Genomic DNA, 22,481 nt, shown 5'->3' with positions numbered 1-22,481 from the left:
ATTTTGCAAGCATTGAGCTTGGGTTGCCAAGTTCTACCAGGTTTAGCCAGATTTATTGGTGGGCAAATCAGAGGACAAGAGACATTGCTATCAATGCCCATTGCATTTATTATTTTTCCTTGACTGGTGGTGGCAAACTACAGATCTGTATATCCTTTTGTAGTCTCTGGCTGTTAAGGCATGATAATTTGCTGCAGAATATGGCTTATTTCAGCATTCTCAAATCTTAGATCTGATTACTGCATATTGTCTGTTTTCCCCTATTTAAGTTATATGTCTTTAGTCTGTTTTCTTGGTGAACTAATGGAAAAGGAATGGAATATGTGACATGGTGCTACTTATTTCCATCCTGATCTCAGGATGCAGGTCTTCCACTGTCAAGTCATCTATGCTGTGGTGTTAGCAGAGTGCAGACCTATTTTTTCTGTATGCAAACAACAAATTCCACTTTATCCCTGGTAGCAGCATCTTGGAAACAGTGACCTTAATCAAAATTTTGGTCTGTTCTTTGCATCCTGGTTCTGCCACTTATTCCAGTGCTTACACACATACACTTTTTTTCCATATACATTCACATTCCTACCACCATCATCTAGTTCTGGGTTTAGTTCTGAAAATCATTATTTTTTAATGGTGCAACCCACACTCAGTGGCCCTTCATATAGAAGACATACATTTAGCAATGGAGAAAGCAATGTAGGAAAATACAGGCAGCCACAGTCATCCATAGTGTCCATAGCTATTCATATTCAACCAATGAGAGGCATTTGAAGACATCCAAGGTCCTTATAAGTGGTTAACAGAACTACAACTTTACAGGTGAGCATTCTGATCTTTATAGTAAGAAAATATGCTTCTTGGAATGGAATGACCAGAATAAGAATTTTGGTTGTTTTTTTTTTAAACTGTGGTCCCTCCATGAATGCAATATAAAATATTACAATGTTATTTTGTGCTTTTTTCTTTATACCTTTAATACCACTATGTGACCATTCTGAATGTCACTGGTCACTTAGATGGTATTATTTGGTACTTGTCACGCTGGTTTCAAAATATTTTCCTGACAGCTGGTAAATATCATTGTGCCCTTTATGCATCTGTAGGAAAGAAGACAGTCTGTAAGAAAGAAGCATTGGAAAACAGTGAGGACACACTGGAATTCTTCTTTTGAATTCACACTTTGTATAGGTAGTCACTGGATTTTATCTACTGTTTTTAACCCTCTCAGCATTGTAGGCTAGTTCTGCAGTTGTCTTTCAGTTTTGTTTTGGCTCTCCTGGATAATCTTGGATCTTAATAAATGGTATGGCTTCACACTTCACCACTCTTAAACCTTGACAGAGCACCCCTTTTGTCTGTTGTGACAATTGACTTTCCTACAGCTTGTTTTAGTATCTAGAAAACTTGATGATCCAGGACGTGACTACCCATGGGAGCTTGCCCTCCAACTACTGTTGAAATGTAGCATTTTTGTACCTGAGCTTCTTTAGAACATTTAAGGAATGACATCCAGTCTTGGAAGTTTATTCACTGTTCAGTTTATAAATTTATTCTAAAATCTTGTTTTTCTTTATTTTGGACTAATATGTTATCTTGTCTCTATAATTTCTGTGCTTGGCCATGCTGGTTTTTGTTTTCATTCCTAGTCCTTTTAGGTCTGTTTTGGTTTGTACTAGTCACCTGAGCCTTTAATATGGTGCCTGTAAACAGCTATGAGATCTCTCCTTATTTTGATTGATTTGTTCATGGGCATTTCCCATTTTTAAAGTTAAATAATAATCTGTTATTAATGGCTTTATTATTCCCACAGGTGTAGAATTATGTACATTAAAGCATTATTAAAGCATCTCATATCTCCGTTCCTACATATAGCAGACAAGTCTCCACAAAAACACATTGCAGACCCAGTTCTCTGTGCTGATACTCAGATTTCCAACACTGTAGTTCTGGTAGTCTCTGCCTTATTGAAAATTTTGTTCTTAGCTAATGTCCATGGGCAAAAAAAACAAACCAAAAATATCTCCCCAAACAACCCCAAACCCTAGCAATTAAAGAAAAATTAATTGTCATTTGTAGAATTTGAGAATCTACCCAGCAAGAAAAGTAACTTCTAAAAAAAATGTTGATAATGTATCTAAAAATGCCTCCTTGACCCTGCTGTTTCAGTAGCTGAATAATTTACACCCCACAAGGATAAGCCTTTCTGGTAGCAGAAAGCTGTGTCAACTTCCTGAAGTTGGTGTGTAACATATGGATAGGGGGGTTGGGCCTGTAGGTGCAATTGTCCTTGCTAACACTGTGTCTCTGTGAGCTATTACAGAGGTATTACAAACTCAGTCATGGAACTGGGGAGGCATAGAGAGATCAGGCTCTGTCTCACAGAAATATGTTTGTGACTAGCAATGCTCATGATCTTGTGAATATTTTTATTAGGTTTTTCACAGAATCAAGATTCCCAGGAAACTGCTGGTTTTGGCTGGGATAGACTGAATTTTCTTCATAGTATCTGGTCTGGGGCTGTGTTTAGGATCTGTGCTGAGAACAGTTGATAACACTAGTTATCTAGTTACCCCCTGAGCAGGGGTTACACAGAGACCAGGTCTTTTCTGCTCCTCACCCCATCAGCATGGAGGCTGGGGTGCACAAGGAGTTGTGAGGGGTCACAGCCAGGACAGCTGACCCCAGCTGACCAAAGGGATGTTCCAGACTGTATGGCTTCGTGCTCTGCAGTGTAAAGTTGGGGGAAGAAGAGGAAACAGAGAGACACATTTAAAGTGCAGGCATTTTGTCTTGCCAAGGGACCATTGCATGTAGTGGAGTCCTGCTTTCCTGTTGGTTCATGGCATTTTACAGTACTGATTTTTTTTTTGTTTTGTTTTAATAGCTTTTGGTTTTTTACTGTCCTTTTGCAAATTTTACTCATGATATTTAGTGATTTTTGTATTGACACAGTTACAGACAGAAAGTAGTTTTTGTGAGATGCATTTGATTACTACATGGGGTAATAATAAATGAGAATATGAAGGGCGGCAATGAAAGAGATAGGGTGCTTTTTTTTCTTTTTTAATCCAAATGACAGTATTTAGGCAGTTCTTGTTCTAACATACAAGTCTAGGATTGAATGCAAATATCTGACATGGATTGTGTAGAGAGTTAGAAACTGAAGTCTTCTATGGTTTTAACTATGTATTCTTGTCACTATTTTGCTGTCTTACAGCTAATCAAATTAGGAAACTTTTTCTAAAGTCTCATGTAGACTGCATGAAGTCTTACCTAACTCATGCTCATGACTCAGTAGCATACACTAATCTTCTGTTCACATCAGACTCCTTTTATATTTTTTACATTTACTTTGTGAGATGGGAGTTGCCAGATTGTATGGGAGTTTCTCAGGAGTCACACAAAAAGGATACACCTCCTTAGTCAATTAGAGAATTTATTATGAAGGTAAATGCCCTAAGTTAAGCATCAATCACTTCCAAGTTCATCCAGGTGTGCTTTGTTTGCTGCCTACTTTAATATTATTTATATAATCGGAGTCGAGATAACATACAGGATTGTATAAATACTGTTTAGCTTCATAAAATCAAATTCTTTTAGTTCAAAATTATTGAAGTATTGCCTGCACCTTTCATGAAAATGTCATCTAATCATCCTGATTTAAGATGAGGTGAATTGCTCTTTTCAAGTACACTGTCCCCTCAGTTAAAAATGATTCTTTTTGTGCTTGAAGTTTATTTTGGCTCAGTTCCACATACTAGCTTACATGAGAGAGACATAACAAGTACAGGGTCATGGCATGAAAATGGCATTTTCAACCAAAGAGACAGTTTTTTCTAGGACAGCTACAAAGTAGCTCCTATTAAAAGTCAGATAATCCATGTTTTGTAGTCTGTATTTCCATTCATATTCTGTGTGTTTGACATTGGTCTGTTTATAATAAATACTGTCATTTGTATAAGTAGTAGCAAAATAAAATCTAGTACAACATCAGTAAATTCAGGAGTATTTTTTGCTTTACTTTGGATGATTCAATATGAAACATTCCTGTGATGACAAAACAAAACAAAACAAATCCCAAATTTAGGAAATGAAACAAAAGAGTTGAAAACCAGGCTATTATTTGTCATATCTGTATCAACCACAAATTTCTTGCAAAGAAAGAATATAGTCAACTTCCAAATGCATGTAACATTAACAGAACACATTAATGTTTCAAGTGAAGCCTAGAAGTATGATTTATATTTTATTTTATTATAATACTCTTCTTCAGGAGCTCATGTGCCTGTCTCAGTCTTTCAATGTCCGTAATATTCTAAGATATGTGGAGCATTTTGTGATAAATCTACATTAAAGTCTGAGCATTGTTTAATCTTTTTGTTTTAATCACCTTTTCTGAATGTTCCCCTCTTGTCAGAGAGTGCTTGGATTCAATATCTTCAGAGTGGATGCCTAATTGCATTGTTAAGGTCAGTCTGCATGTTCAGTCTGGCCTAAATTACAAGAAAAAGACATTTTATTAATCATATGGCCCTCTGTGATGGTGAAGAGATGTTTCTGTTATAATTTATGTACAGGTGTGTGGTGCATGGTAAGATTTTGGTAGCAGGGGAGCTGCAGGGGGGCCTCTGTAGGAAGAGACTTGGACAGCTCTGTGCCAGACAGACACTGGCCAGCTGGCTCCAGACCTAGCACAGATGAACCCATCAGTGGCTTGGGAATATATTTATGTGTTTGGAAATACATTTAAGAAAGGTTGGAAATATATTTAAGAAAGGCTAAAATGCTGTGTAGCAATTAGAGGAGGGAGAAATATTCTGTTGAGGACAGAGAGTGAGAGAGCTGCTGGCTGAGGGCTTGCAGTCAGCCAAGCTGAACCCATCACAGCTGGAAAAATGAAGATTCTTTGTGTCTAATTACAGATTTGCCAGACAGAAACACTTAATGCAACATTGGTGAAGCACTGTTCTGAACTGGAAACTTTTCTCCAGTCTCTGTCTTGGGAAAGTACAGATAAGATATTATCACTTATCTCACGGACTTGCTTTTGGTTTAACATTTTTATTAAGCTATTTGCCTTCAGCAAACATCTCTTACAGAGTTTTATGAAATACTTTTCCTCTATAATGTTTCTAACCTACGTAAGCACTGCCAGAAAAATAACTGTTCTTCAGACTGGGCAGAGAAAAGGATTGTACTCTGCTGTCCCTGTTCTTCATGCTAGTTCACATCAGCAATATTCTGTTGTGATGCGTTCAGCTAAGTCTTACTTTCCAGGTGAAGTTAAGAATTCAGCTTTATTTTTTATAATCTTTTTCTTTCCATATACTGAGAAACCTCTTTAAAGGTAGATAGCCTTAAAAAATTTGGTCTTATACCAAAGTTTCTATTCCCATGAGCGATATCAAATGTTTAAATGTGGTCACATCTCTCCTCCCTTTTCTCATCAGTGAGATTAGATTCCCTCTAATTTCTGCATTGTAGAGTCATGCTCATTCCTGCTTACCTGGTCTTTGAGAAAGTGAGAAATAAAAGTATTCTGTGCAAAATGGAAGTGTTTCAAAATTAGGTGGGAGCCTTAGAGCCCAGAAACTCAGGTATTAAAATAGAATTGATCAATTACAAGGGACCTAAAACAGACATCTGATCCAACTGTATTCTCACAGGAAATTATAGAATCATAGAATGGTTTGTGTAGGAAGGAACCTTGGAGACCATTTCCTTACAACCCCCTTACCATGCACAGGAACAACTCTCACTAGACCAGTTTGCTCAAAGGTTGCCATTTAACCTGGCTTTGAACATGTATAGAGATGGGGCATCCACAGATTATCTGGGCAACCTGCCCCAGTTTCTCACCTAGTTTTTCACCCCTTAGAGTGATTAATGTTTTTCTAATATCTAATCTAAATCTACCCTTCTTTAGCTTTAAGTCATTCCCTTTTGTCCTATCACTACATGCTCTTGTAAAAAGTCACTCTCCAGCTTTCTTGTAGGTCCTTTTTCAAGAAGGTCCTTTAAGGTCTCTCCAGAGTTTTCTTACCTGGTGCAGGCATCTCCTTGTTCAGAATGCTGTGTGTGTTCTTATTGGGACAGGAATTTTGTGGACATGCATATATCAAAACTATGAGATATTTTGATGCTCTGGGTAACAGTTCTTTTGCACATTAATTACCTATAATTTGAAGTTATAATCAGATTTTTTATTCCACACATTTTTTATCCAGCCCTTACAAAATTTGAACATAGGTAGACCCAGTAGACGTAATGGACTGAATGTAGATGTAATGGACAGTAGATGGCATGGACTGTCAGTCTCACAACAGGCATTTTATAGTGCAGATAATTGACTTCTGAGAATTGACATTGGAAAAAGCAGCAACTGAAAAGGAGAAGGAGGAAGGAATGCTCAAAAGTATTTTTTAGTTTTGCTTTCCTTTTGTCCCCTTTCACAAGACACCTTGAGAGTATTCTGATTCAAGTTTTGAAAGTGCATGGTAAATAAACATAGAGCAAAATATCATGGAAGTATATAAAAGGAAAATTTTTCTCAGGTTGCGTAATTCATCAGCTCACAAAGTGTTCTTTTTTATACATTGTAATATTCACAATGTTGCTCTGGTAATTTGCTGTTTTGACAATATTGTCTTTTTGATGACTCAAATATTAGTTTTAAAGTAATGTTGTTAGGAAATGTGCATGGCAGCTGGAAGACTTGGATACAAATCAGACATATTCTCATGTTTGACGCAGTTATTCCCCGTCTTACAATACAGAAGGCACTATTAACTACGTAACTGCTGACTTGCATAACAGAAAAAAGTTAAACTTTACCATAACTCTGGCAAGTTTTGCACGCACAGGAAATTATACCAGCAGAATCCTAATATTTGGTAGTAAGAAGAGGAAGACTAAAGATTCTTAGCAATTTTTACTTCAAATGAACTCAATTTTTCATAATGTCCCGTGGAACAATGACTCAGAATATTTTTTATCTCAGCCACTTCATATTAAGTCCTAAATTTATGAAAATCCGTTACTTCAGTAGAGCTGTTGACTACAGGCCATAAACTAAGCCATTCCATTAAGAGTTGGGGAAAAATGGGAAAAGTTTAATCCATCAGCCAAGTGACTAGGCTGGCCATGCTGAAAAATGCAAGAATATACTGTGTTGAGCAGTAATATTTGAATATCTTTCATAAATTCTTGATTGAAAGCTAAAAATAGCTCATAGCAAATGTTGACTTGGAGGCAATATTGATACCCTGCTGCAAAAAGGAAAGAGAGAGTGAAGGGTTTACTCTCCAGTTTTTTGTGACAGTGAGTCTGATTTCCCATATAAAAATATTAAGTAAATGCAAATTTACTTCAGTTCCACCTTCAGTGTCAATAGGAATTTTGAGACAAGGAGGTGGTAGAAAACATTAGTAGAAGAAATCTGCAATTAAAACAAATATGCTCACTTCATTTCTTGTTCAAATTCTTGTTACGTGAGCTCCATCGAGAGCACAGATTTAGGTACTCAGGTTTTGTCTAAAATATATTCTAGCATCTAAGTGAACTGTATTTTCAGAAAAAATCCTCTCCAGAGGACAGAGGACAAAAAGCACGTTTCACCAATAATTTTGTTCCCACCTTTTCCTACAGAGAAAATAAAAGATTTGGAAAATCCCACTCCCCTGGGGTAAAATTACCAGAGTATGGTATGTGTATTATCAGAGTAGGATATGTGAAGTGTAATTCCCTTGGCGCCCTTTCCATGCTATCTCTTCTTGGCTCAGTCCATTTCCCTGTAGTAAATCCCACAGATGCTTGAGCAAAGGAGAACTGCTCTAATATTATTTTAAATTGTCAAGCATTTTTTCCTTGTGTATTGATGTAGAAGCTGCTGTGCAGAGGCTTTTTGCAGACTACGGTTTTCCAGAAGCTAAGTGTTGGTAGCAAAGTGTACTAATTGAAGTTATTTCCTACATCCCTTCCTAATCTTCAGTAATTGCGTGTCACATGTTTTTCCCTACTTGTACCTAACTGGAAGAAAAGGAAATGTTTTGCAACTTTAGTCTCAGAGGATGAGCTGCTGACTTCCAAAGAAGGAAGTACTATGAGTGGAAAATGGATGCTATTCTTAAAATATCTATGCCAAACCGCTTAAGGAAGGGCATGTAAGAACATTATACTTCAGCCGCCATTAGCAGATACCTTACGATATTGTATTTGTTAGAATGAAAAGTAATGCACATAACCCAAAGGTTGCTCAAGGTTACAGTGATGAAATTGAATCTATATCAGTTTTGCATCCATCTGAATGCTGGCTCCTTTTGTGTTGATAATTTTGGATTAATCTGTTGGCAGCATGCATGTCAAAATGAAATTCGCTCCCATTAGTCCTGTGTCACTGCTTTAACACTTTTCATTTAACTTGCACTGTTCAGCCTTCTGCTGCAAGTCTCTCTTGCTTGCTAAGTTTTTGTCAAGATGTGCTATAGAGGGCTTAAATGCCTCAGTCAAGGAAATACAGTGATTGTGTATGCTACATCTCTGAATTTCTAATTTGACTAGATTTTACCAGAGCTATTTTAGAATGGCTGCCAAGGGAGTTCCAGCAACCCAGTTCAGATGATCTCTGTGCTTGAAATAAAAGGAGTGATGTTCAGTTTTATGGTCATGTGTAAGGCTGTGTGTGCTCTGGTGAAATTCTGGCAGGTGGAAGAACAGGAGAACAAAATCCTGTGGCCACTTCTGCAGAATAATATTACTGATAGAAAATTGCTGCTTGGTTTGGCAGCCTGTGATCAGCAAGTCAGGACTACAAAAGCAGATGCGGAAAAGACCTCAGTCACCAAGTGTAATTGTACTTTTTGAGGTATTTGTACAGTGGTCATCCTGTGATTGTTGTGGTAAAATTGCAATTAGATTTCTTCTTGAAATGTTAACTGATAGAAACAGACCCCATATTCTGGAAAAAATGTTTATCCTTCCTAAAACAATAAACCCAGTCAGGTCTCAGCTGAATTTTATCTTAAAGTTATATAAATCATACATATAGGACCTTTATTCTGCAGTGTGATTCAGAATGAAGATAATCTTCCATGTAGATTCTCTTTTTAATAACAAGTATATTGCAAAATAAATTTACCTTGTAACTAAATGAACATTAAATGTTAGCTGTGCTGATGGAACAATTGGAAATAGTCTCATAAAAATTTAAGGATAGGGAAACAATGCAATGACATAACCATGACTCAAAACACATCTTTTATCTCTGCTTCTGCATCTTCTGCTACAACAAACACACTCGCCATACAACCAACTTTTCTTTTTTATGCTTTGGATTTTAGCAGTGATTTTTGTAGCACTGTTGGGGCTCCTAGATCAGGCATATAGTGAAAGCCTATGGGAAGTTGTACTGCTACTCGTGGGCTTCAGGAACTTTTAAAAAACCATCTCTCTTAATACTCAGCTGTGGAACCTAAACATTAAAATCCTTCTTCTTGTCACTAGTTCTCCTGACACTTGCATAGTGACAGCATGCAGAATTATATGTAATATCTTTGGTAATAAAAGCACCTGAACACCTGACCAGTTCAGGAAGGTGACTTCTGATTAAGCTGACTAGAAGCAGGAATGGCACAAAGCTCCACAGAAAGGTCAGCTCAGGTATAGATAACTTATGTAAGCTTAGGGAAAAGATGGTAATGATAAAGTGAAATTAACTTTGTTGCAAAGTTATCAGTTAGTTCAGGTTGTCAAACAATTTATGGTAAATAAATTAATGCATACATACAGATGTTATCTGCACATTACCAATAAGGTTCTTTTGGGTTAAAATATGTAGTCCAAAAACCTTTAAGGGAGCTGAGCAAGAAATGAAGTAGGATATGATGTCTAACTCAAAGACTGGTTATTTCTGAAAAACATAAAACAGATGGTAGACAGGATTGTTAACCTTCTGTCAATAAGGAAACAGAGACAGTATAGTTTAGGACACCTTCCACTGCTAGCAAAAGTACAAATACCTAGGACTTTTGGAGATGAGGATCTGTATTTATTTCTCTTCAGAGCATCACAACCATTTAAGCCCAAGTGTGAATTCTGTAAGAGTGGTCTCAGTACTTAAAGACATGCTGATGTCCCTTGTTCTCCAGTTAGGGATGTCACAGCAAGCCCCATATATGTCAGAAGAAGGGACCATGGGAAGTTGTTGGTCACTCTGAGAAGCAAAGACCGCAGAAGGAAAATTGTCCTGTATAACTTCATAGCTCAAGAAGGAATCATGCTCCTTGTACAGGCAGGACAAAGCTGGAGCAGAGTAAATCAGCCTCTAAAATTTGGAGGTGCTAAGCTAAAAATAGCTCTTCTTCTACACAGATTGTATTAAAATTATAAAAATACTAGCATATTGAACTGGGGGATGGTTCAACTGTAATTGAGGGATTATTATCTTTCCCAGTCACAAGAAATTATTGAAACTGATCCCATTGAGATATAGAAGTTTTATGCCAGAGAAACCTGAATGGAAAATATGCAAGTTTCCAACTTACACCTGTCAGCATACACATCAAGTTTAATCTAAAAAGGGGTCAGGTTTGCTGTGTACATGGAGTTGCTGTTGCAGTTTGCAAAGACTGTATAGGAATTATACAGTCTTTTTCTTCTGAGGTGATAGTTCTAGCTAGGAGACTACCTAGAAAAACACAGTGAGGAAAAGAAAACCTCAAAAGACAGTCCTTTGGGAATCTCCTAAGTGATTTTAGAAAACAGTTCCAGGCTAAGAGATTTGGTAGCATAAAAAACATAAAATGTGGGGAGATGTCTCTGAGTATCATAAGAAGTTAAGTCTGGTAAAGTAACCACTGAGCAAAGATCTCTGTAGACTGTGTTTTTGCTTTGTCTTCTATGAATGGTTGGTTCTAACTGGTTATTACTGGATTTATTTTTATTTTCCAAGAAGGAAAATAAAGCTATATATTTCCAGTGATAGATTCAGGAGGGAGAAAAGGGTTCCTACTTAATTTCAGTCAGGATTGTTGAATGATACACTATGTAAGGGTAAGAGAAGCAGAAATTCGTATTCTCAAATAGAGAAAGGAGAAAATCTAAAATCTTTTGAGATGTATTGAGGGAAAACAGGAAAATGTTCAGACAGATTCTAGGCTATAGTGGAGATAAAATTATTAAATAGAAAAATAGCAGCCAAAGAATATGCTTTTATGACAAGAGAATGTTTCTAGTTGACTAGAGCAGTCAAAAGGGCTAAGTAAAAAGTTTCTTTGATGTTTTGAAAAACATAAAAGTTCTACTTGTAATATGATCAATGAAAGTAAGAAATACTTTAAATGATCAAGAGGATTACAGATTTCTGCATTGAAAAAATGAAATTATTTCTGCATTGAAAATTACAGATTTCTGCATTGAAAATTACAGATTTCTGCACTGAATATCTGGTCAATGCATTGAAAATTTTTGATGAGGAAACGTAGAGACTGGAAGCAGATGTGTTACAAGATGTCTTGAAGGAAGTGTGCTTTTACCTCAAGGAGCCTGTGTTTTGTCTTCTGGAGAGAGTTGCAGAAAGACCTTCTAAAAGGAACTTTTCAGCATGAAATAATGTTCATGTGGAAATCCTGTATTTTTGAAGCAGCATTCTGAACTGGTTCCTGATTCTATTTTCTGCTTTCTTTCTTCTCCCAAGGAACCTCTTTTTCTGCACAAAGCAAAGCTGACCCTATAGCTTTTGTAGGATCTGATGTGGGACAGCAGATTGTAATTTTATAATTTATGTAAAAAGTCTACCAGAATGAGCAAGAATGTTAGGGGGATTTAAAACAGTAATGTTTTTCCATTTACCCTTCTTTTTTCTCTATAGTTTGATATTATGTGAGAATTTCTACAACTTTGATAGACATTCTGTTATACCATGATAAGGTTTGAAAGAGCACCTCTTTTACTGTAAAATCCTTGAACCTACTGTGTCACCCAGTCTCAATTATGTTTTGGGCAAAATATGTAGTATGGGCAGTATTTTGATTTACATGTTCTCAAGAGCTGTAAAAATTAAAGAAATCCAATGATTTCCTGCAAAATAATTTTACAACACATGATGTGCTGTTTTATAATTTTAACAGAAATCATTCTGTGTGATGATGAAAAATGAAAAATTCCTTGACTTTAAACCCTTTATTTTAGGGTCTCACCTTAACATTTCTTCTAGGGATTTCTTTGTTCATCCACCCCAAATTCATTATTTGCTATGGGAGTTGCTAAAGGTTAAACTTGGTGTGCGCATTTGAAGGATTTAAAAGCACAGCATCCTGTAGATAAAATAGAGCAATAAAAAATTACATGATCACTGAATCAATATTATAGTTTCCTGTATGCTGAATTCCTTCATTTATGGTGAAAAATGATTGTCTGTTTACTTCTTATCTTCTGCAAATATCACACCTGTTTTTTCACCCCTCCTCTTGCCTCCTCCCTTTGAATCTCCTCCCCTGTGACAGAATCAGTTGTCTCAGTGGGTATTATAAAAAGCTGAGTTTCCATTGGAGTTCCCATTCTCCCACCTTAGCCACCATGGGGCTAAGAGTGGCCAGCCTCTTCCTCCTCTGGCTGGCTCTTTCCTCTGCTAATGAAATTAAAAAAGGTAAGTTCTAGAGGTGAAATGGTAGCAGATTGCCTCCTGGCAAAGAGGGAGAGAGTTAAAATATCGCTGTGGAGCTAGAAGGAGGCTGTGGATTTAAATAATGCTCTGGAGTTTTAGGATGCCTTCAATCGCTTGAGCTTTCAAATACTGCGGCTGCATTGCTTGAACAAAATTGGTAGATCCTACTTTCTTTGGATAGATTAATGCCTATCTCTACTGCATTGATTTCTAGTTTGATGTGCTTGGAAAATATTTTCAGTGTTGCTTTTCTTTCCACACATTGAGTCTTTACTAGGTATGGTGAGAAAGGAACTGTAGGACTTTGAGAGGTTTGTTGTGAAAGTGAGGAAAGAGGTGGATGATTGTGTCTTCTGTTGCTTTGGAACAACATAAACTGTTCCTCAAAAATGAATGTAATAGCATTGAAAAAACCTTATTTTGTCATTTAGGACATTTTTAACCCTTTTGCAAAAGCTCTAACTTACTGTATTTTCTATCAAGTTTCAAGCGATGGAATGGAGCAGTCATACTGAAAACTGCTTTTTAGAGGAATAGGTGATTAATTATATCCAGTGATCAGGTTTGGGTTATTGGTCTGCTGTAACTTGAATTCAGCAATGGGAGGAAAGCTTTATCTTCCATTTGGTCTTCCAGCTGTGAGTTCTAGGAGGATCTCTGTGCAGCCTTCCTTGGGGGGGTGGGAAGTGTTCCAGCTTGGCTGGATGTATCTTGTATGATTGATACCATCAAAATACAGTATCCCAGGGGTTTTCTTAGCAGTTTTGCTTTCTCATGTTAAATGCTACAAGAAAATCTTGTGAAATGTTAAGATTCCCAAGGATGCTCGGCTTTTATGATTCACCCCTAATCTGCTGTATCTGGAGATTGATCAGATATTGTTGTTAATTTGTATTTTTGGTTGCTGTAGATGTCAGGGAAAGGAACAAATAATCTTCATATTTGCTATTGCAAAATCTTTTTTTTTTCCCCTCCTACCATGGCTATTTTCTGACCTATCTTCTGAAAAATTTCTGTCTTGCAGTAATAGAAATCACTGCTGCTTTAGGAAAATAAGTATTTCACTGAAATCTCCTGTTGTGCATAAGCCCTTTCATAACCTTTAAACTATTAGCCTTCCAGAGTAGGTAGTACTTTCTTGATTTCCTTCCTGTTTTGTTTCTAGTACATGTTGCATGAGGAAAGAAGATAATTCTTGGAAAAAATTAATATGGATAAAAATAATACTGTGATTAAGAATAAAATCATATGCTTGGCACAGAAGCCAAGTTAGTGGTCAGTTTTAAGTTTCCCCATCTCATGCAGATAAGTTCCTTCACCTCAGTGAAGATTATAGGATATACACTGGTCTCAGAATTATTCATTACCATCTTACTCTGCTTTTGAGATTTCCATATTTTCTGCTGACCTGGCAGATACTTGATCTCACTTGAATTCTATGGAATCACTGTGAACATAATTGCAGTTGGTTCCCACTGTAAAACAGAACACTTACCATTTTTCACACTAGATTGTTTCTTGCACTTCTCATCTCTATTTCTTTTTCATCACTTAACAGGAAGGACAAGAAGCCATGGCCACTATGTCTGCAGCACTTGGGGAAACAACCATTTCAAGACTTTTGATGGAGACATATACCAGTTCCCTGGCGTTTGCGAGTATAATTTTGTTTCCGACTGCCGAGAGGCTTACAAGGAATTCTCTGTCCACATCCAGCGTGCTCTCAACAGCAATGGCCATCCTGAGATCGAGTATATTCTGTTGAAAATCAAGGATATAATGGTCTACCTCAAACCCAACCTGGTTGTGGTGGATGGGCGGATGTAAGTTCCTTTGCTATAATGGTATTCAGAGAAATGGGCTGGGAAGATAAAAGCAGGATTGATTCTTTACACGACTGTCTGTGTACCATTACAGAAACTGCTGCAAAGCATTTCCACAGACAAACAAACAAAGAAACAAACAAAAAAGCCTTTTGAAATTCAGCATGAAAATTGCTTTGAGGAGGGGCTTTAGTACTAACTGTCATTTCTACACTGGCATAAAGGATTATTTAAATACAAGTCAGGAATAAGTTTGAACAAATTGTTCTTCCAGTTGTGCAGAAAACAGTGCTGCTCATGAGCCAGATTTTTCACTGGCTTAAAATGATGTAGCTTCATTTGTTTAATGGCATCATCTTGAGTTTACCTTAGCAGATGTCTAGCAAATCCTTGAAAAGGAAATGCATTACTCTGGGGTCTTCTCCTCTTATTTTCTGCCAGAAGAGAGGTAGTTTTTTCTGATCTTCATTAATAATTCTTAAAGATCTGATGGCATTTCTGCAAGGGAGTTTAACAGATATAAAACAGGTCAAAATTCACACCAATTTATCTGTGGCACTATGTACTTTTTCAGACTAAGCAGTGTTATTTTGCCTCTCTTATAACATGATTACACAAGAAACTCATCTGACACCTTTACTGATGCTAAGTAGCGTCTTAACATAGTCTTTCCTATCATTAGCTTTACCTTGTAGTGTGTGCCTTTATACTCTGAGTCAAATGAAGCAACTCATGAGTTAATTAGTATGTTTTAGCATAATTGAAAAAAAGAGAACTTTTTAATTGTCATTGGAGAACTTGGTTTTGCCCAGAATTCAGCTTTTGCTCTAAAGTTTGGAAGCCACTGCAATGAAAATATGTTCAAGGATTGAAAGTAACATTCCGTTTTCCAAAGATCATACTAAATAATAAAATGACAGAAAGTTACAAAAAAATGCATTATTGCCTCAAATTGAAAAAGCTCTTTATTGTGCACTCAAGTCTTAAAAAGAACTCAATGAAAAACAAGTTAGAAGTCCTTTTAAAACTGTTTCTCTTAAAGTAAGCCATTTTCATCTTAGACCTTATTGTCATAAAACAGCAGATCCCTGCAAAACTGGTTTTTGCTGCTTTGAGAATTTTTTTTTTTTTTTTGGAAAACCTAATTTTCCATATTGCTTCTGAAATGATAAATTATCTATTGTCATGCAAAATAGCATTTCACCATGCTGAGGTAAAAACTGTAAAGTAGAAAAGTGTATGGATTAGCCTTCAGGTACTTGATCCACTGATTGATTGAATGTCATACTATTATAAAAAAAGATAAATATTCCATGTTGAAAAGATGTCCAACATTTTATGCTTTCCTTCAAGAAACATAATCCGTCAAGACTTCATTCTTTATTCATGAACAATGCAGTGAAAAGCAGAAATAATGATCTCTGAGTTTGCACCTAGATGTGTAAGTCATTTGGGCATGTTAAAAAATGCCTGAGGTAAATAGCTGTAAAAACCCCAGTGACAGAAAATCAGGAGATAAAGTTCTCCCAGTCAAGAGACTGGTTAAGAGATGTGCATACACATGCATGAATCTTGATGGATAACAATTACACTGATAAATCTGTAGAAAATTAACCAGTTACTTTGACTGGATTCCAGTTTACATTACTTCTCTTTGAGTAGACTCTAGTTCTCTGTGTTTTATAGGGTAAGACTGCCTGCCACAATTCTTTTATTGCTGAATGAAATTCAGCAGTTCAGTTTATTTGTAAGACAGACACAAATTGTTATCACACAAAAATATCTATGCTCAGCCCTCTGCAAAGTGTCTTTTGTCACCGTTAACAAGCTCAGTCCTGTACACTTAAAACTAAGTAATTAACTACTGAAAGAGCTACTGAATTCTTCTTAACATGATCCTTTCTTTTCAAAATTTTTTGGCAGTCCTTGTGACTGCCTGTGCATTCTGAACTCTCTCTTAAAGAGCCAGTTCCTTGCAATGGAACATTAATTCTCTCTGAAATGGTTATATTTTGGTAAAGAAACTGTAAATTATGTTGTAGCTCCTTTCATTGGTGTAAATTATTAGTGAGTGTTTGAATATCCTCTGTTAATACCACAATGATGATGTTTTTTCTTTGATTAATTTGAAGACATCTGACATATTGGTATTTTATAAGTTAAAGAGCCCAAAGTGTTGGGTAGGCTTTTCCTCTGAAATTGCTTTGCCATTTAAATGAGTTTTTGAAATGAGTTGCTGTCCTGAGTGTCAGAAAGAAAAGACTTTATGCCTCATTAAAACAAGGCACCCTGTGCAGTTAGAATGAGGTAGTCAGACTAGTTTCTCTATTCCTTGGGGTATTTGGCTTTTTACAGACATTCAGGTCAGCCCTTATGTTTCTTAACTAATGCAAAGTCTGTGATTTTCTTCCTAGTGTGAAGACACCTTACTACACCTCTGGTGTCCTCATTGAGAGCAATGAAATTTACACCAAGATTTATGCCAAACTAGGCATGGTTCTGATGTGGAACCAGCAGGATGCCTTGATGGTATGTATGATCAAAGTATTTTTAATTGGTATTTCCTGGGTTTCTTGGAATATTTCTCTATCTTAGTAGGAAAAAAAATGGAGGGGGAAAAAGGAAGAATAAAAAGATAATTCTTTTATGTTTTTCATTTTTCTTTTTGTTATTTAGGTGGAGCTGGACAACAAATTCAATAATCATACCTGTGGTCTCTGTGGGGATTACAATGGCATTCAAATCTACAATGAGTTCATCAAGGGAGGTGTGTCATCCCACCATACTGACATTTGTCTCCAGAGATAGGCTGACAAGCCCTGTGCATTGAAACATCACAGGAGAGCAAATTTCACTTGAGAGGTTTCTGTGATTGCCCGAGACTAAACATTAAGTTCCAGTTCTGCATTCCTGCAATTCCTGCATTCTAAGTTCCAGATTAATCTTTTTGTTCTTTACTAGCCTTCTTTTCCTGTTTCACCTTCACATTTTAAGCACAGTTAGACATCAATCAGAGCAGGTACCTGTGTCTAACAGGTATATTTGATACCGTAGTAACAGTTTCCCTTGATCAGTAGAGTTCCAGAAATCAGGTGCTCCTTGTTGTCAATTTTTGGGGCTGAGCAAGTTCTCTTTCTATTTTTTTCTCATAGATGCAAGCTACAACTCAATTACTTATGGGAATATGCAGAAGATCAGCAAACCCAACTCCAAATGTGAAGATCCAGATGAAACTCAGGCTCTTCCAAGCTGTAATGAGCATGTAAGTATTTCTTGTGGTGAACTTCCTTGACATGGACACATGGAGACATCCTTGTGCAACAGGGAGTTAGTTGCCAGGAGCTGGGAGGACTGTCTCTTCTAGGATATATGGTTACTTTTTCCTACCTGTTCAAAAGCCAACAGGTTGGGTTTTTTTGTAAGATAAGAAATGTCCAGAAGTTCAGATACCTGTAAATCTCTTAAACATTATTCCTCTTCCTCCTCAGCGCGACGAGTGTCAGAGGTTGCTGACTTCCCCTGCATTTGCTGATTGTCGGCTACGTCTTAATTTGGAAATGTACATCCAAGCCTGCATGCAGGACAAGTGTGCCTGCACTGGGAAGAGTGACTCCTTCTGCCTCTGCAGCACCATCTCCGAGTATTCCCGCCAGTGCTCCCACGCGGGTGGCCGCCCGGGAGAATGGAGGACACAGAGCTTCTGCCGTAAGCAGCCACACAAATTTTACAAAGATCCAAAGATTTCATGCATGTAGCACCATAAAATTTAAATTCATTACTTCTTTACAAAGCTGTTGGGGAGTATTACAAATTTCATATTGGTAGTGCTAAAAATAATATGGTGTCCCTATTTTCTTCTTCTGTTACTTTTACTATTAAGAAATATTTTTCAGCAAATTCTGTTCCCATTAAAAAACCTGAGATTTGATGCTGCAGGAGACGGGAATAATTTGATCTATTTGAAAGCAAAAGAAGTAAATATAAAAACCAGGGAAAGCAGTTCAGATTCAGATAAACATGTTTTGCCATGTAGGATCTGGCTTGAGACACCACTGACTTGAAGGGAGTAGGGTGTGGTTTCTCAGGAAAGATTGCCTGAACATTCAAATAACTCCTGGTGTCTTTCTTATTCTTTCAGCCAAGACCTGTCCTGCTACCATGGTCTATAAAGAAAGCAGCTCACCCTGTGTGGATACTTGCTCACACTTGCAGATCAGCAGCCTTTGTGAGGAGCACTACATGGATGGCTGTTTCTGCCCTGAAGGCAAGTGTCATTCTAGCTGTTGCATCTGGGACAAAAGCAAGAGCCCTGGCTAAGGACGTCATATGAAAATATTGCATCTAGTCTAACTATATCTTAGAAAAGAGTAGTGCTACTTATTATTTTCCCCTCTAGAGGAAAATAACTGTAAAATTTTCCTAAGGAGGTAATTAATTAATTAATTAATTTATTTATTTATTTATAGTTCAAACATATTAACACAGTGACAGGTAACAGACCTGCTTTTTAATTCTCAACAAGTGGGTTTTGGATAGTATATAGTAAATTATGCTTTTTAGGTTGAATAATTCTGAGACAATGGACACCATTTGCCCAGAGAATCTCAGTGATGGACAGTGAGTGAAATTCTCAGGCTTGCTGTCAACCTTAGGAAAGAAGATTACAGTGATAGTCTTCACAGACAAAAAGAGTAATAATCGAATCATGTGACATTCTGAGATTGTTTTACATGCTTGCAATAACCTTTTTATCTGTGTATAGCTATATAAATGAATAGACTTGGATTTTCAAAGCTGAATCAAAGTGTTTTCCATCTGTCTTGTATTACAAAAAATATAGCCAGTATTCTTCAAAGTTTAGATAATCTCAGCCTGTGTGGCAAATTAGAGTTTTTCCTCTGTGGAAATTGCTTATTTGAAAACCAGCTGGAATAGTTAATCTTGTGTTTTATAGGGACTGTGTATGATGATATCAGTGAAAAAGGCTGCATCCCTGTTAGCCAGTGCCACTGCAAACTCAGTGGAAAGTCGTATGCACCTGGAGAAAGCATTTCCAAAGAATGTGAAGAATGGTAAGGATTTTGGTTGTTGTACACCTTTCTTTGAATGATTGTAAATGGACCTGCATTTTTCAAATTTCCACTTGGTCATAGGAGATGTTCTGAAAACTCTCTGAATTTAATGTTTATGTTGCGTATCTATAGAACAGGATTTCTGGTTAGTTTCTTATGGCATATGTCAGATTCTACGGCAAATGTCAGAGGGAAAATCTCAAGGAAATGGTCAAGGATACAGTTTTAAAACACCTGGGGATAGCTCTCTGGTTGCCAGACATACAGATACGTTCAGTGCTCTCAGCTCCTCTAATAACTACAAGCATTTTTTGTATTATTTGTCTGTTTATAGCACCTGTAATTCAGGCAGATGGACCTGCAAAGATCTACCCTGCCCAGGCACATGCTCAGTGGAAGGAGGTTCCCATTTTACCACCTTTGATGGGAAGAAATACACCTTCCATGGAGACTGCTACTATGTGTTGGCCAAGGTACTGTGTACAGTGGGGGGGTTCTCTTGTAGAGTAAAACAGTGTCTGTGGGCTGATGTGTATCAGCTGGGAGTTATTGTTCTAGTCCACTTCCATAGGGTGAGGGAAGCCAAAATGCTGTAAGTTGTACTAAAAAATTCAAGATTTAGCTGTAATAGCCCTAAGGGGAAGCTGGGGGCTTATTACAATGGGTGATTAACTCAGTGGGATAGAAAACTACCTATGCTGTCGTTATCCAGTGAAGTCCTTTGTAGATAAGAAATCAAAAGGTCTCAGGATTAGAAGTTCTTGGCCACTTCTGTAATAGCTAAATCTGAGTGTCAAAATCAGGTAGGGAAAAGAGATAGGCAGCTGTTTCATTCATCCCTAAAATATCTGGTGTTCGCTCTTCTAGAGAATGAGGAAAATCTTGTTGAGCTAGGAAAGTTATTGTAACTGATGAATTTAGTCATTGTTGTGGAAATAATCTCATGAGAGTTTTAATATGACTAATGTGCATTTCTTTCCCTGTGATTGTAGGGTACTGCAAATGAGAGTTATGCTCTCCTAGCAGAACTGGCTCCCTGTGGCTCCACAGAAAAACAGACCTGCTTGAAGACTGTTGTGCTGTTAGTGGATAACAAAAAGAATGTAAGTGCTGTTCTGTGGATTCTGCTAGATATGTTGAAAATTACCATATTTCCCTTATTGTGGGTGAATACTTTTTTCTTCTGGAGTCATTATTGTGGATAGATAAGGAACCTCAGACAGGCTGACAAACAGCTCAGGTTTCTGCCTCGAGAATTCAAAATAAACCTAAACTTAAGAAAATATGAGATTCAAAACAAGTCACATTTCCTCCTCTTCTCTGCTCTGTGTGATATGATTTTTTTCACAGAATTCCAGGTGTCTAGAAGGAAGAGAACCTATTCTTCTCTACCTCATAGGTTTTTTCTTCATTCAGATAAAATTTTATAGTTCTAATTGAGTCTTTTTCAGAAGAAATCCTCTCTTTGAATGGTGATACAATCCAACCTTCTCCAAATTCACTTTAGTATTCTCTTTGTTTATGAGAATATATAGACTATCTCTATACATAATTTACTTACATATACACATGATTTTCCTCACATATTTATGGAATTCCATGTCCTTGACAGCATTACTAGAATGTAAGAAAACCAAATCAAAATCCAATAGTTTCGTTTTTCTGTATGTAGAGTAGCATTTTTTGAGGAAGTTTAATAAGCTGCTTCCTTACCATGTCAGAATCATATTAACCATCACACAGAAGCTGTAGCACATGCTTGAACAAGGAATAAGAGCTTCCTACAGATCCTGAAGACCTAATATTTTCTTCTACTTGCTGAAACCAAAGTGCCCAATTTAAATGAGTTTTGCATTTCATTATTGCCATGGATTATTGTAGGCAGATGTAAGAGAAACACTGAATAGCAAGACAAAACCTTAGGAGTAATCTATAGGGTTGCTGTCATGTTCAATTTTCAGACAGATTTTTCCTTCCAAAAATTTGGAGTTCTAGACAGAGCCTAAATGTGTAAAATGTCCTTGCTGTTAATATTCTTTGTATTTGTAAAATCTTAGTTTTCCACAGTCTCTGGAACCTCATTGATTCCATTTGCCATTTCACAGGTGGTGGTTTTCAGATCAGATGGCAGCGTGCTCCTGAATGAGATGACAGTGAATGTGCCTCATGTGTCAAGTAAGGGACACAGCCTTGTATGCCAAGTGTCACACACCTGGCTTCTCATATAGGGGTGTATTTTTATAGAGGCAAAAGTGGAGGAGATGTATTTAGCACTTTCCAAACCTGGTTACATGGTGTGGGCATGCCCATTTGGTTCTGATCCCAGAGAGCAGCCTTTTTAAGTAATCTACTTGTTACATTTGTAAGCACCAGCATCATATCTAGTTGGCCAGCAATTTTTAAAGGAAAAAATATATTAATTCGATCCTTGTCTCAGAAATTTCAGGCTGGGTGATACATGAGAATCTAGTAAGAAGTGTTTCTTTTGGCAGCCAGTATTTGTTCATTACAACAGTTCATGTTTTGTTTTTCAGCCAGCTTCTCAGTATTTAAGCCTTCTTCCAACTACTTTGTTGTACAAACTCCTTTTGGGCTTCAGATGCAGATCCAGCTGTTTCCAGTCATGCAGCTGTTTGTGACTGTAGAACAATCACTTAAAGGAACACTTCAAGGCAAGTGTCTATGCAAATGGGAAGCAAAGTCATGCTGTTTCACAGCTGAATAATTATGTATTCTTTGTATGAGTGATAACTCATGCTACTTGTTGATTCAAGGGGAGAAAACAGAAAGAGAATCGACTCAAGAAAACTATAAATGTGTTTTTATTTTTTGATATTGAAAAGACCTATCACTCTGTTGTCAGTACCGAGGTGTTTCTTAGAACCCTTACTTTTGTATTTAGTCTAATTTTAAGCTATCCACAAA

At 37.0% G+C, this 22,481-nt stretch overlaps 1 protein-coding gene across 1 annotated transcript in view; it reads left to right on the top strand.

Annotated features, from left to right (window-relative positions):
- The first annotated feature begins 12,573 nt into the window (after positions 1 to 12,573).
- The window catches only part of MUC2 (mucin 2, oligomeric mucus/gel-forming), a 53,260-nt gene continuing 43,352 nt past the window's right edge, over positions 12,574 to 22,481 (top strand). The window contains exons 1-12 of the mRNA XM_050974916.1: positions 12,574 to 12,643; positions 14,220 to 14,484; positions 16,899 to 17,013; positions 17,161 to 17,251; positions 17,637 to 17,746; positions 17,973 to 18,189; positions 18,623 to 18,748; positions 19,439 to 19,556; positions 19,891 to 20,029; positions 20,549 to 20,659; positions 21,662 to 21,731; positions 22,091 to 22,228. Of these exons, the coding sequence (XP_050830873.1) occupies positions 12,574 to 12,643; positions 14,220 to 14,484; positions 16,899 to 17,013; positions 17,161 to 17,251; positions 17,637 to 17,746; positions 17,973 to 18,189; positions 18,623 to 18,748; positions 19,439 to 19,556; positions 19,891 to 20,029; positions 20,549 to 20,659; positions 21,662 to 21,731; positions 22,091 to 22,228 (1,570 nt within the window). The remainder of the gene's footprint in view (positions 12,644 to 14,219; positions 14,485 to 16,898; positions 17,014 to 17,160; positions 17,252 to 17,636; positions 17,747 to 17,972; positions 18,190 to 18,622; positions 18,749 to 19,438; positions 19,557 to 19,890; positions 20,030 to 20,548; positions 20,660 to 21,661; positions 21,732 to 22,090; positions 22,229 to 22,481) is intronic.

The sequence above is a fragment of the Serinus canaria genome, chromosome 5 (assembly GCF_022539315.1).
Source record: "Serinus canaria isolate serCan28SL12 chromosome 5, serCan2020, whole genome shotgun sequence".
NCBI lineage: Eukaryota > Metazoa > Chordata > Aves > Passeriformes > Fringillidae > Serinus > Serinus canaria.
This window is presented reverse-complemented; position numbering and strand designations above follow the sequence as displayed.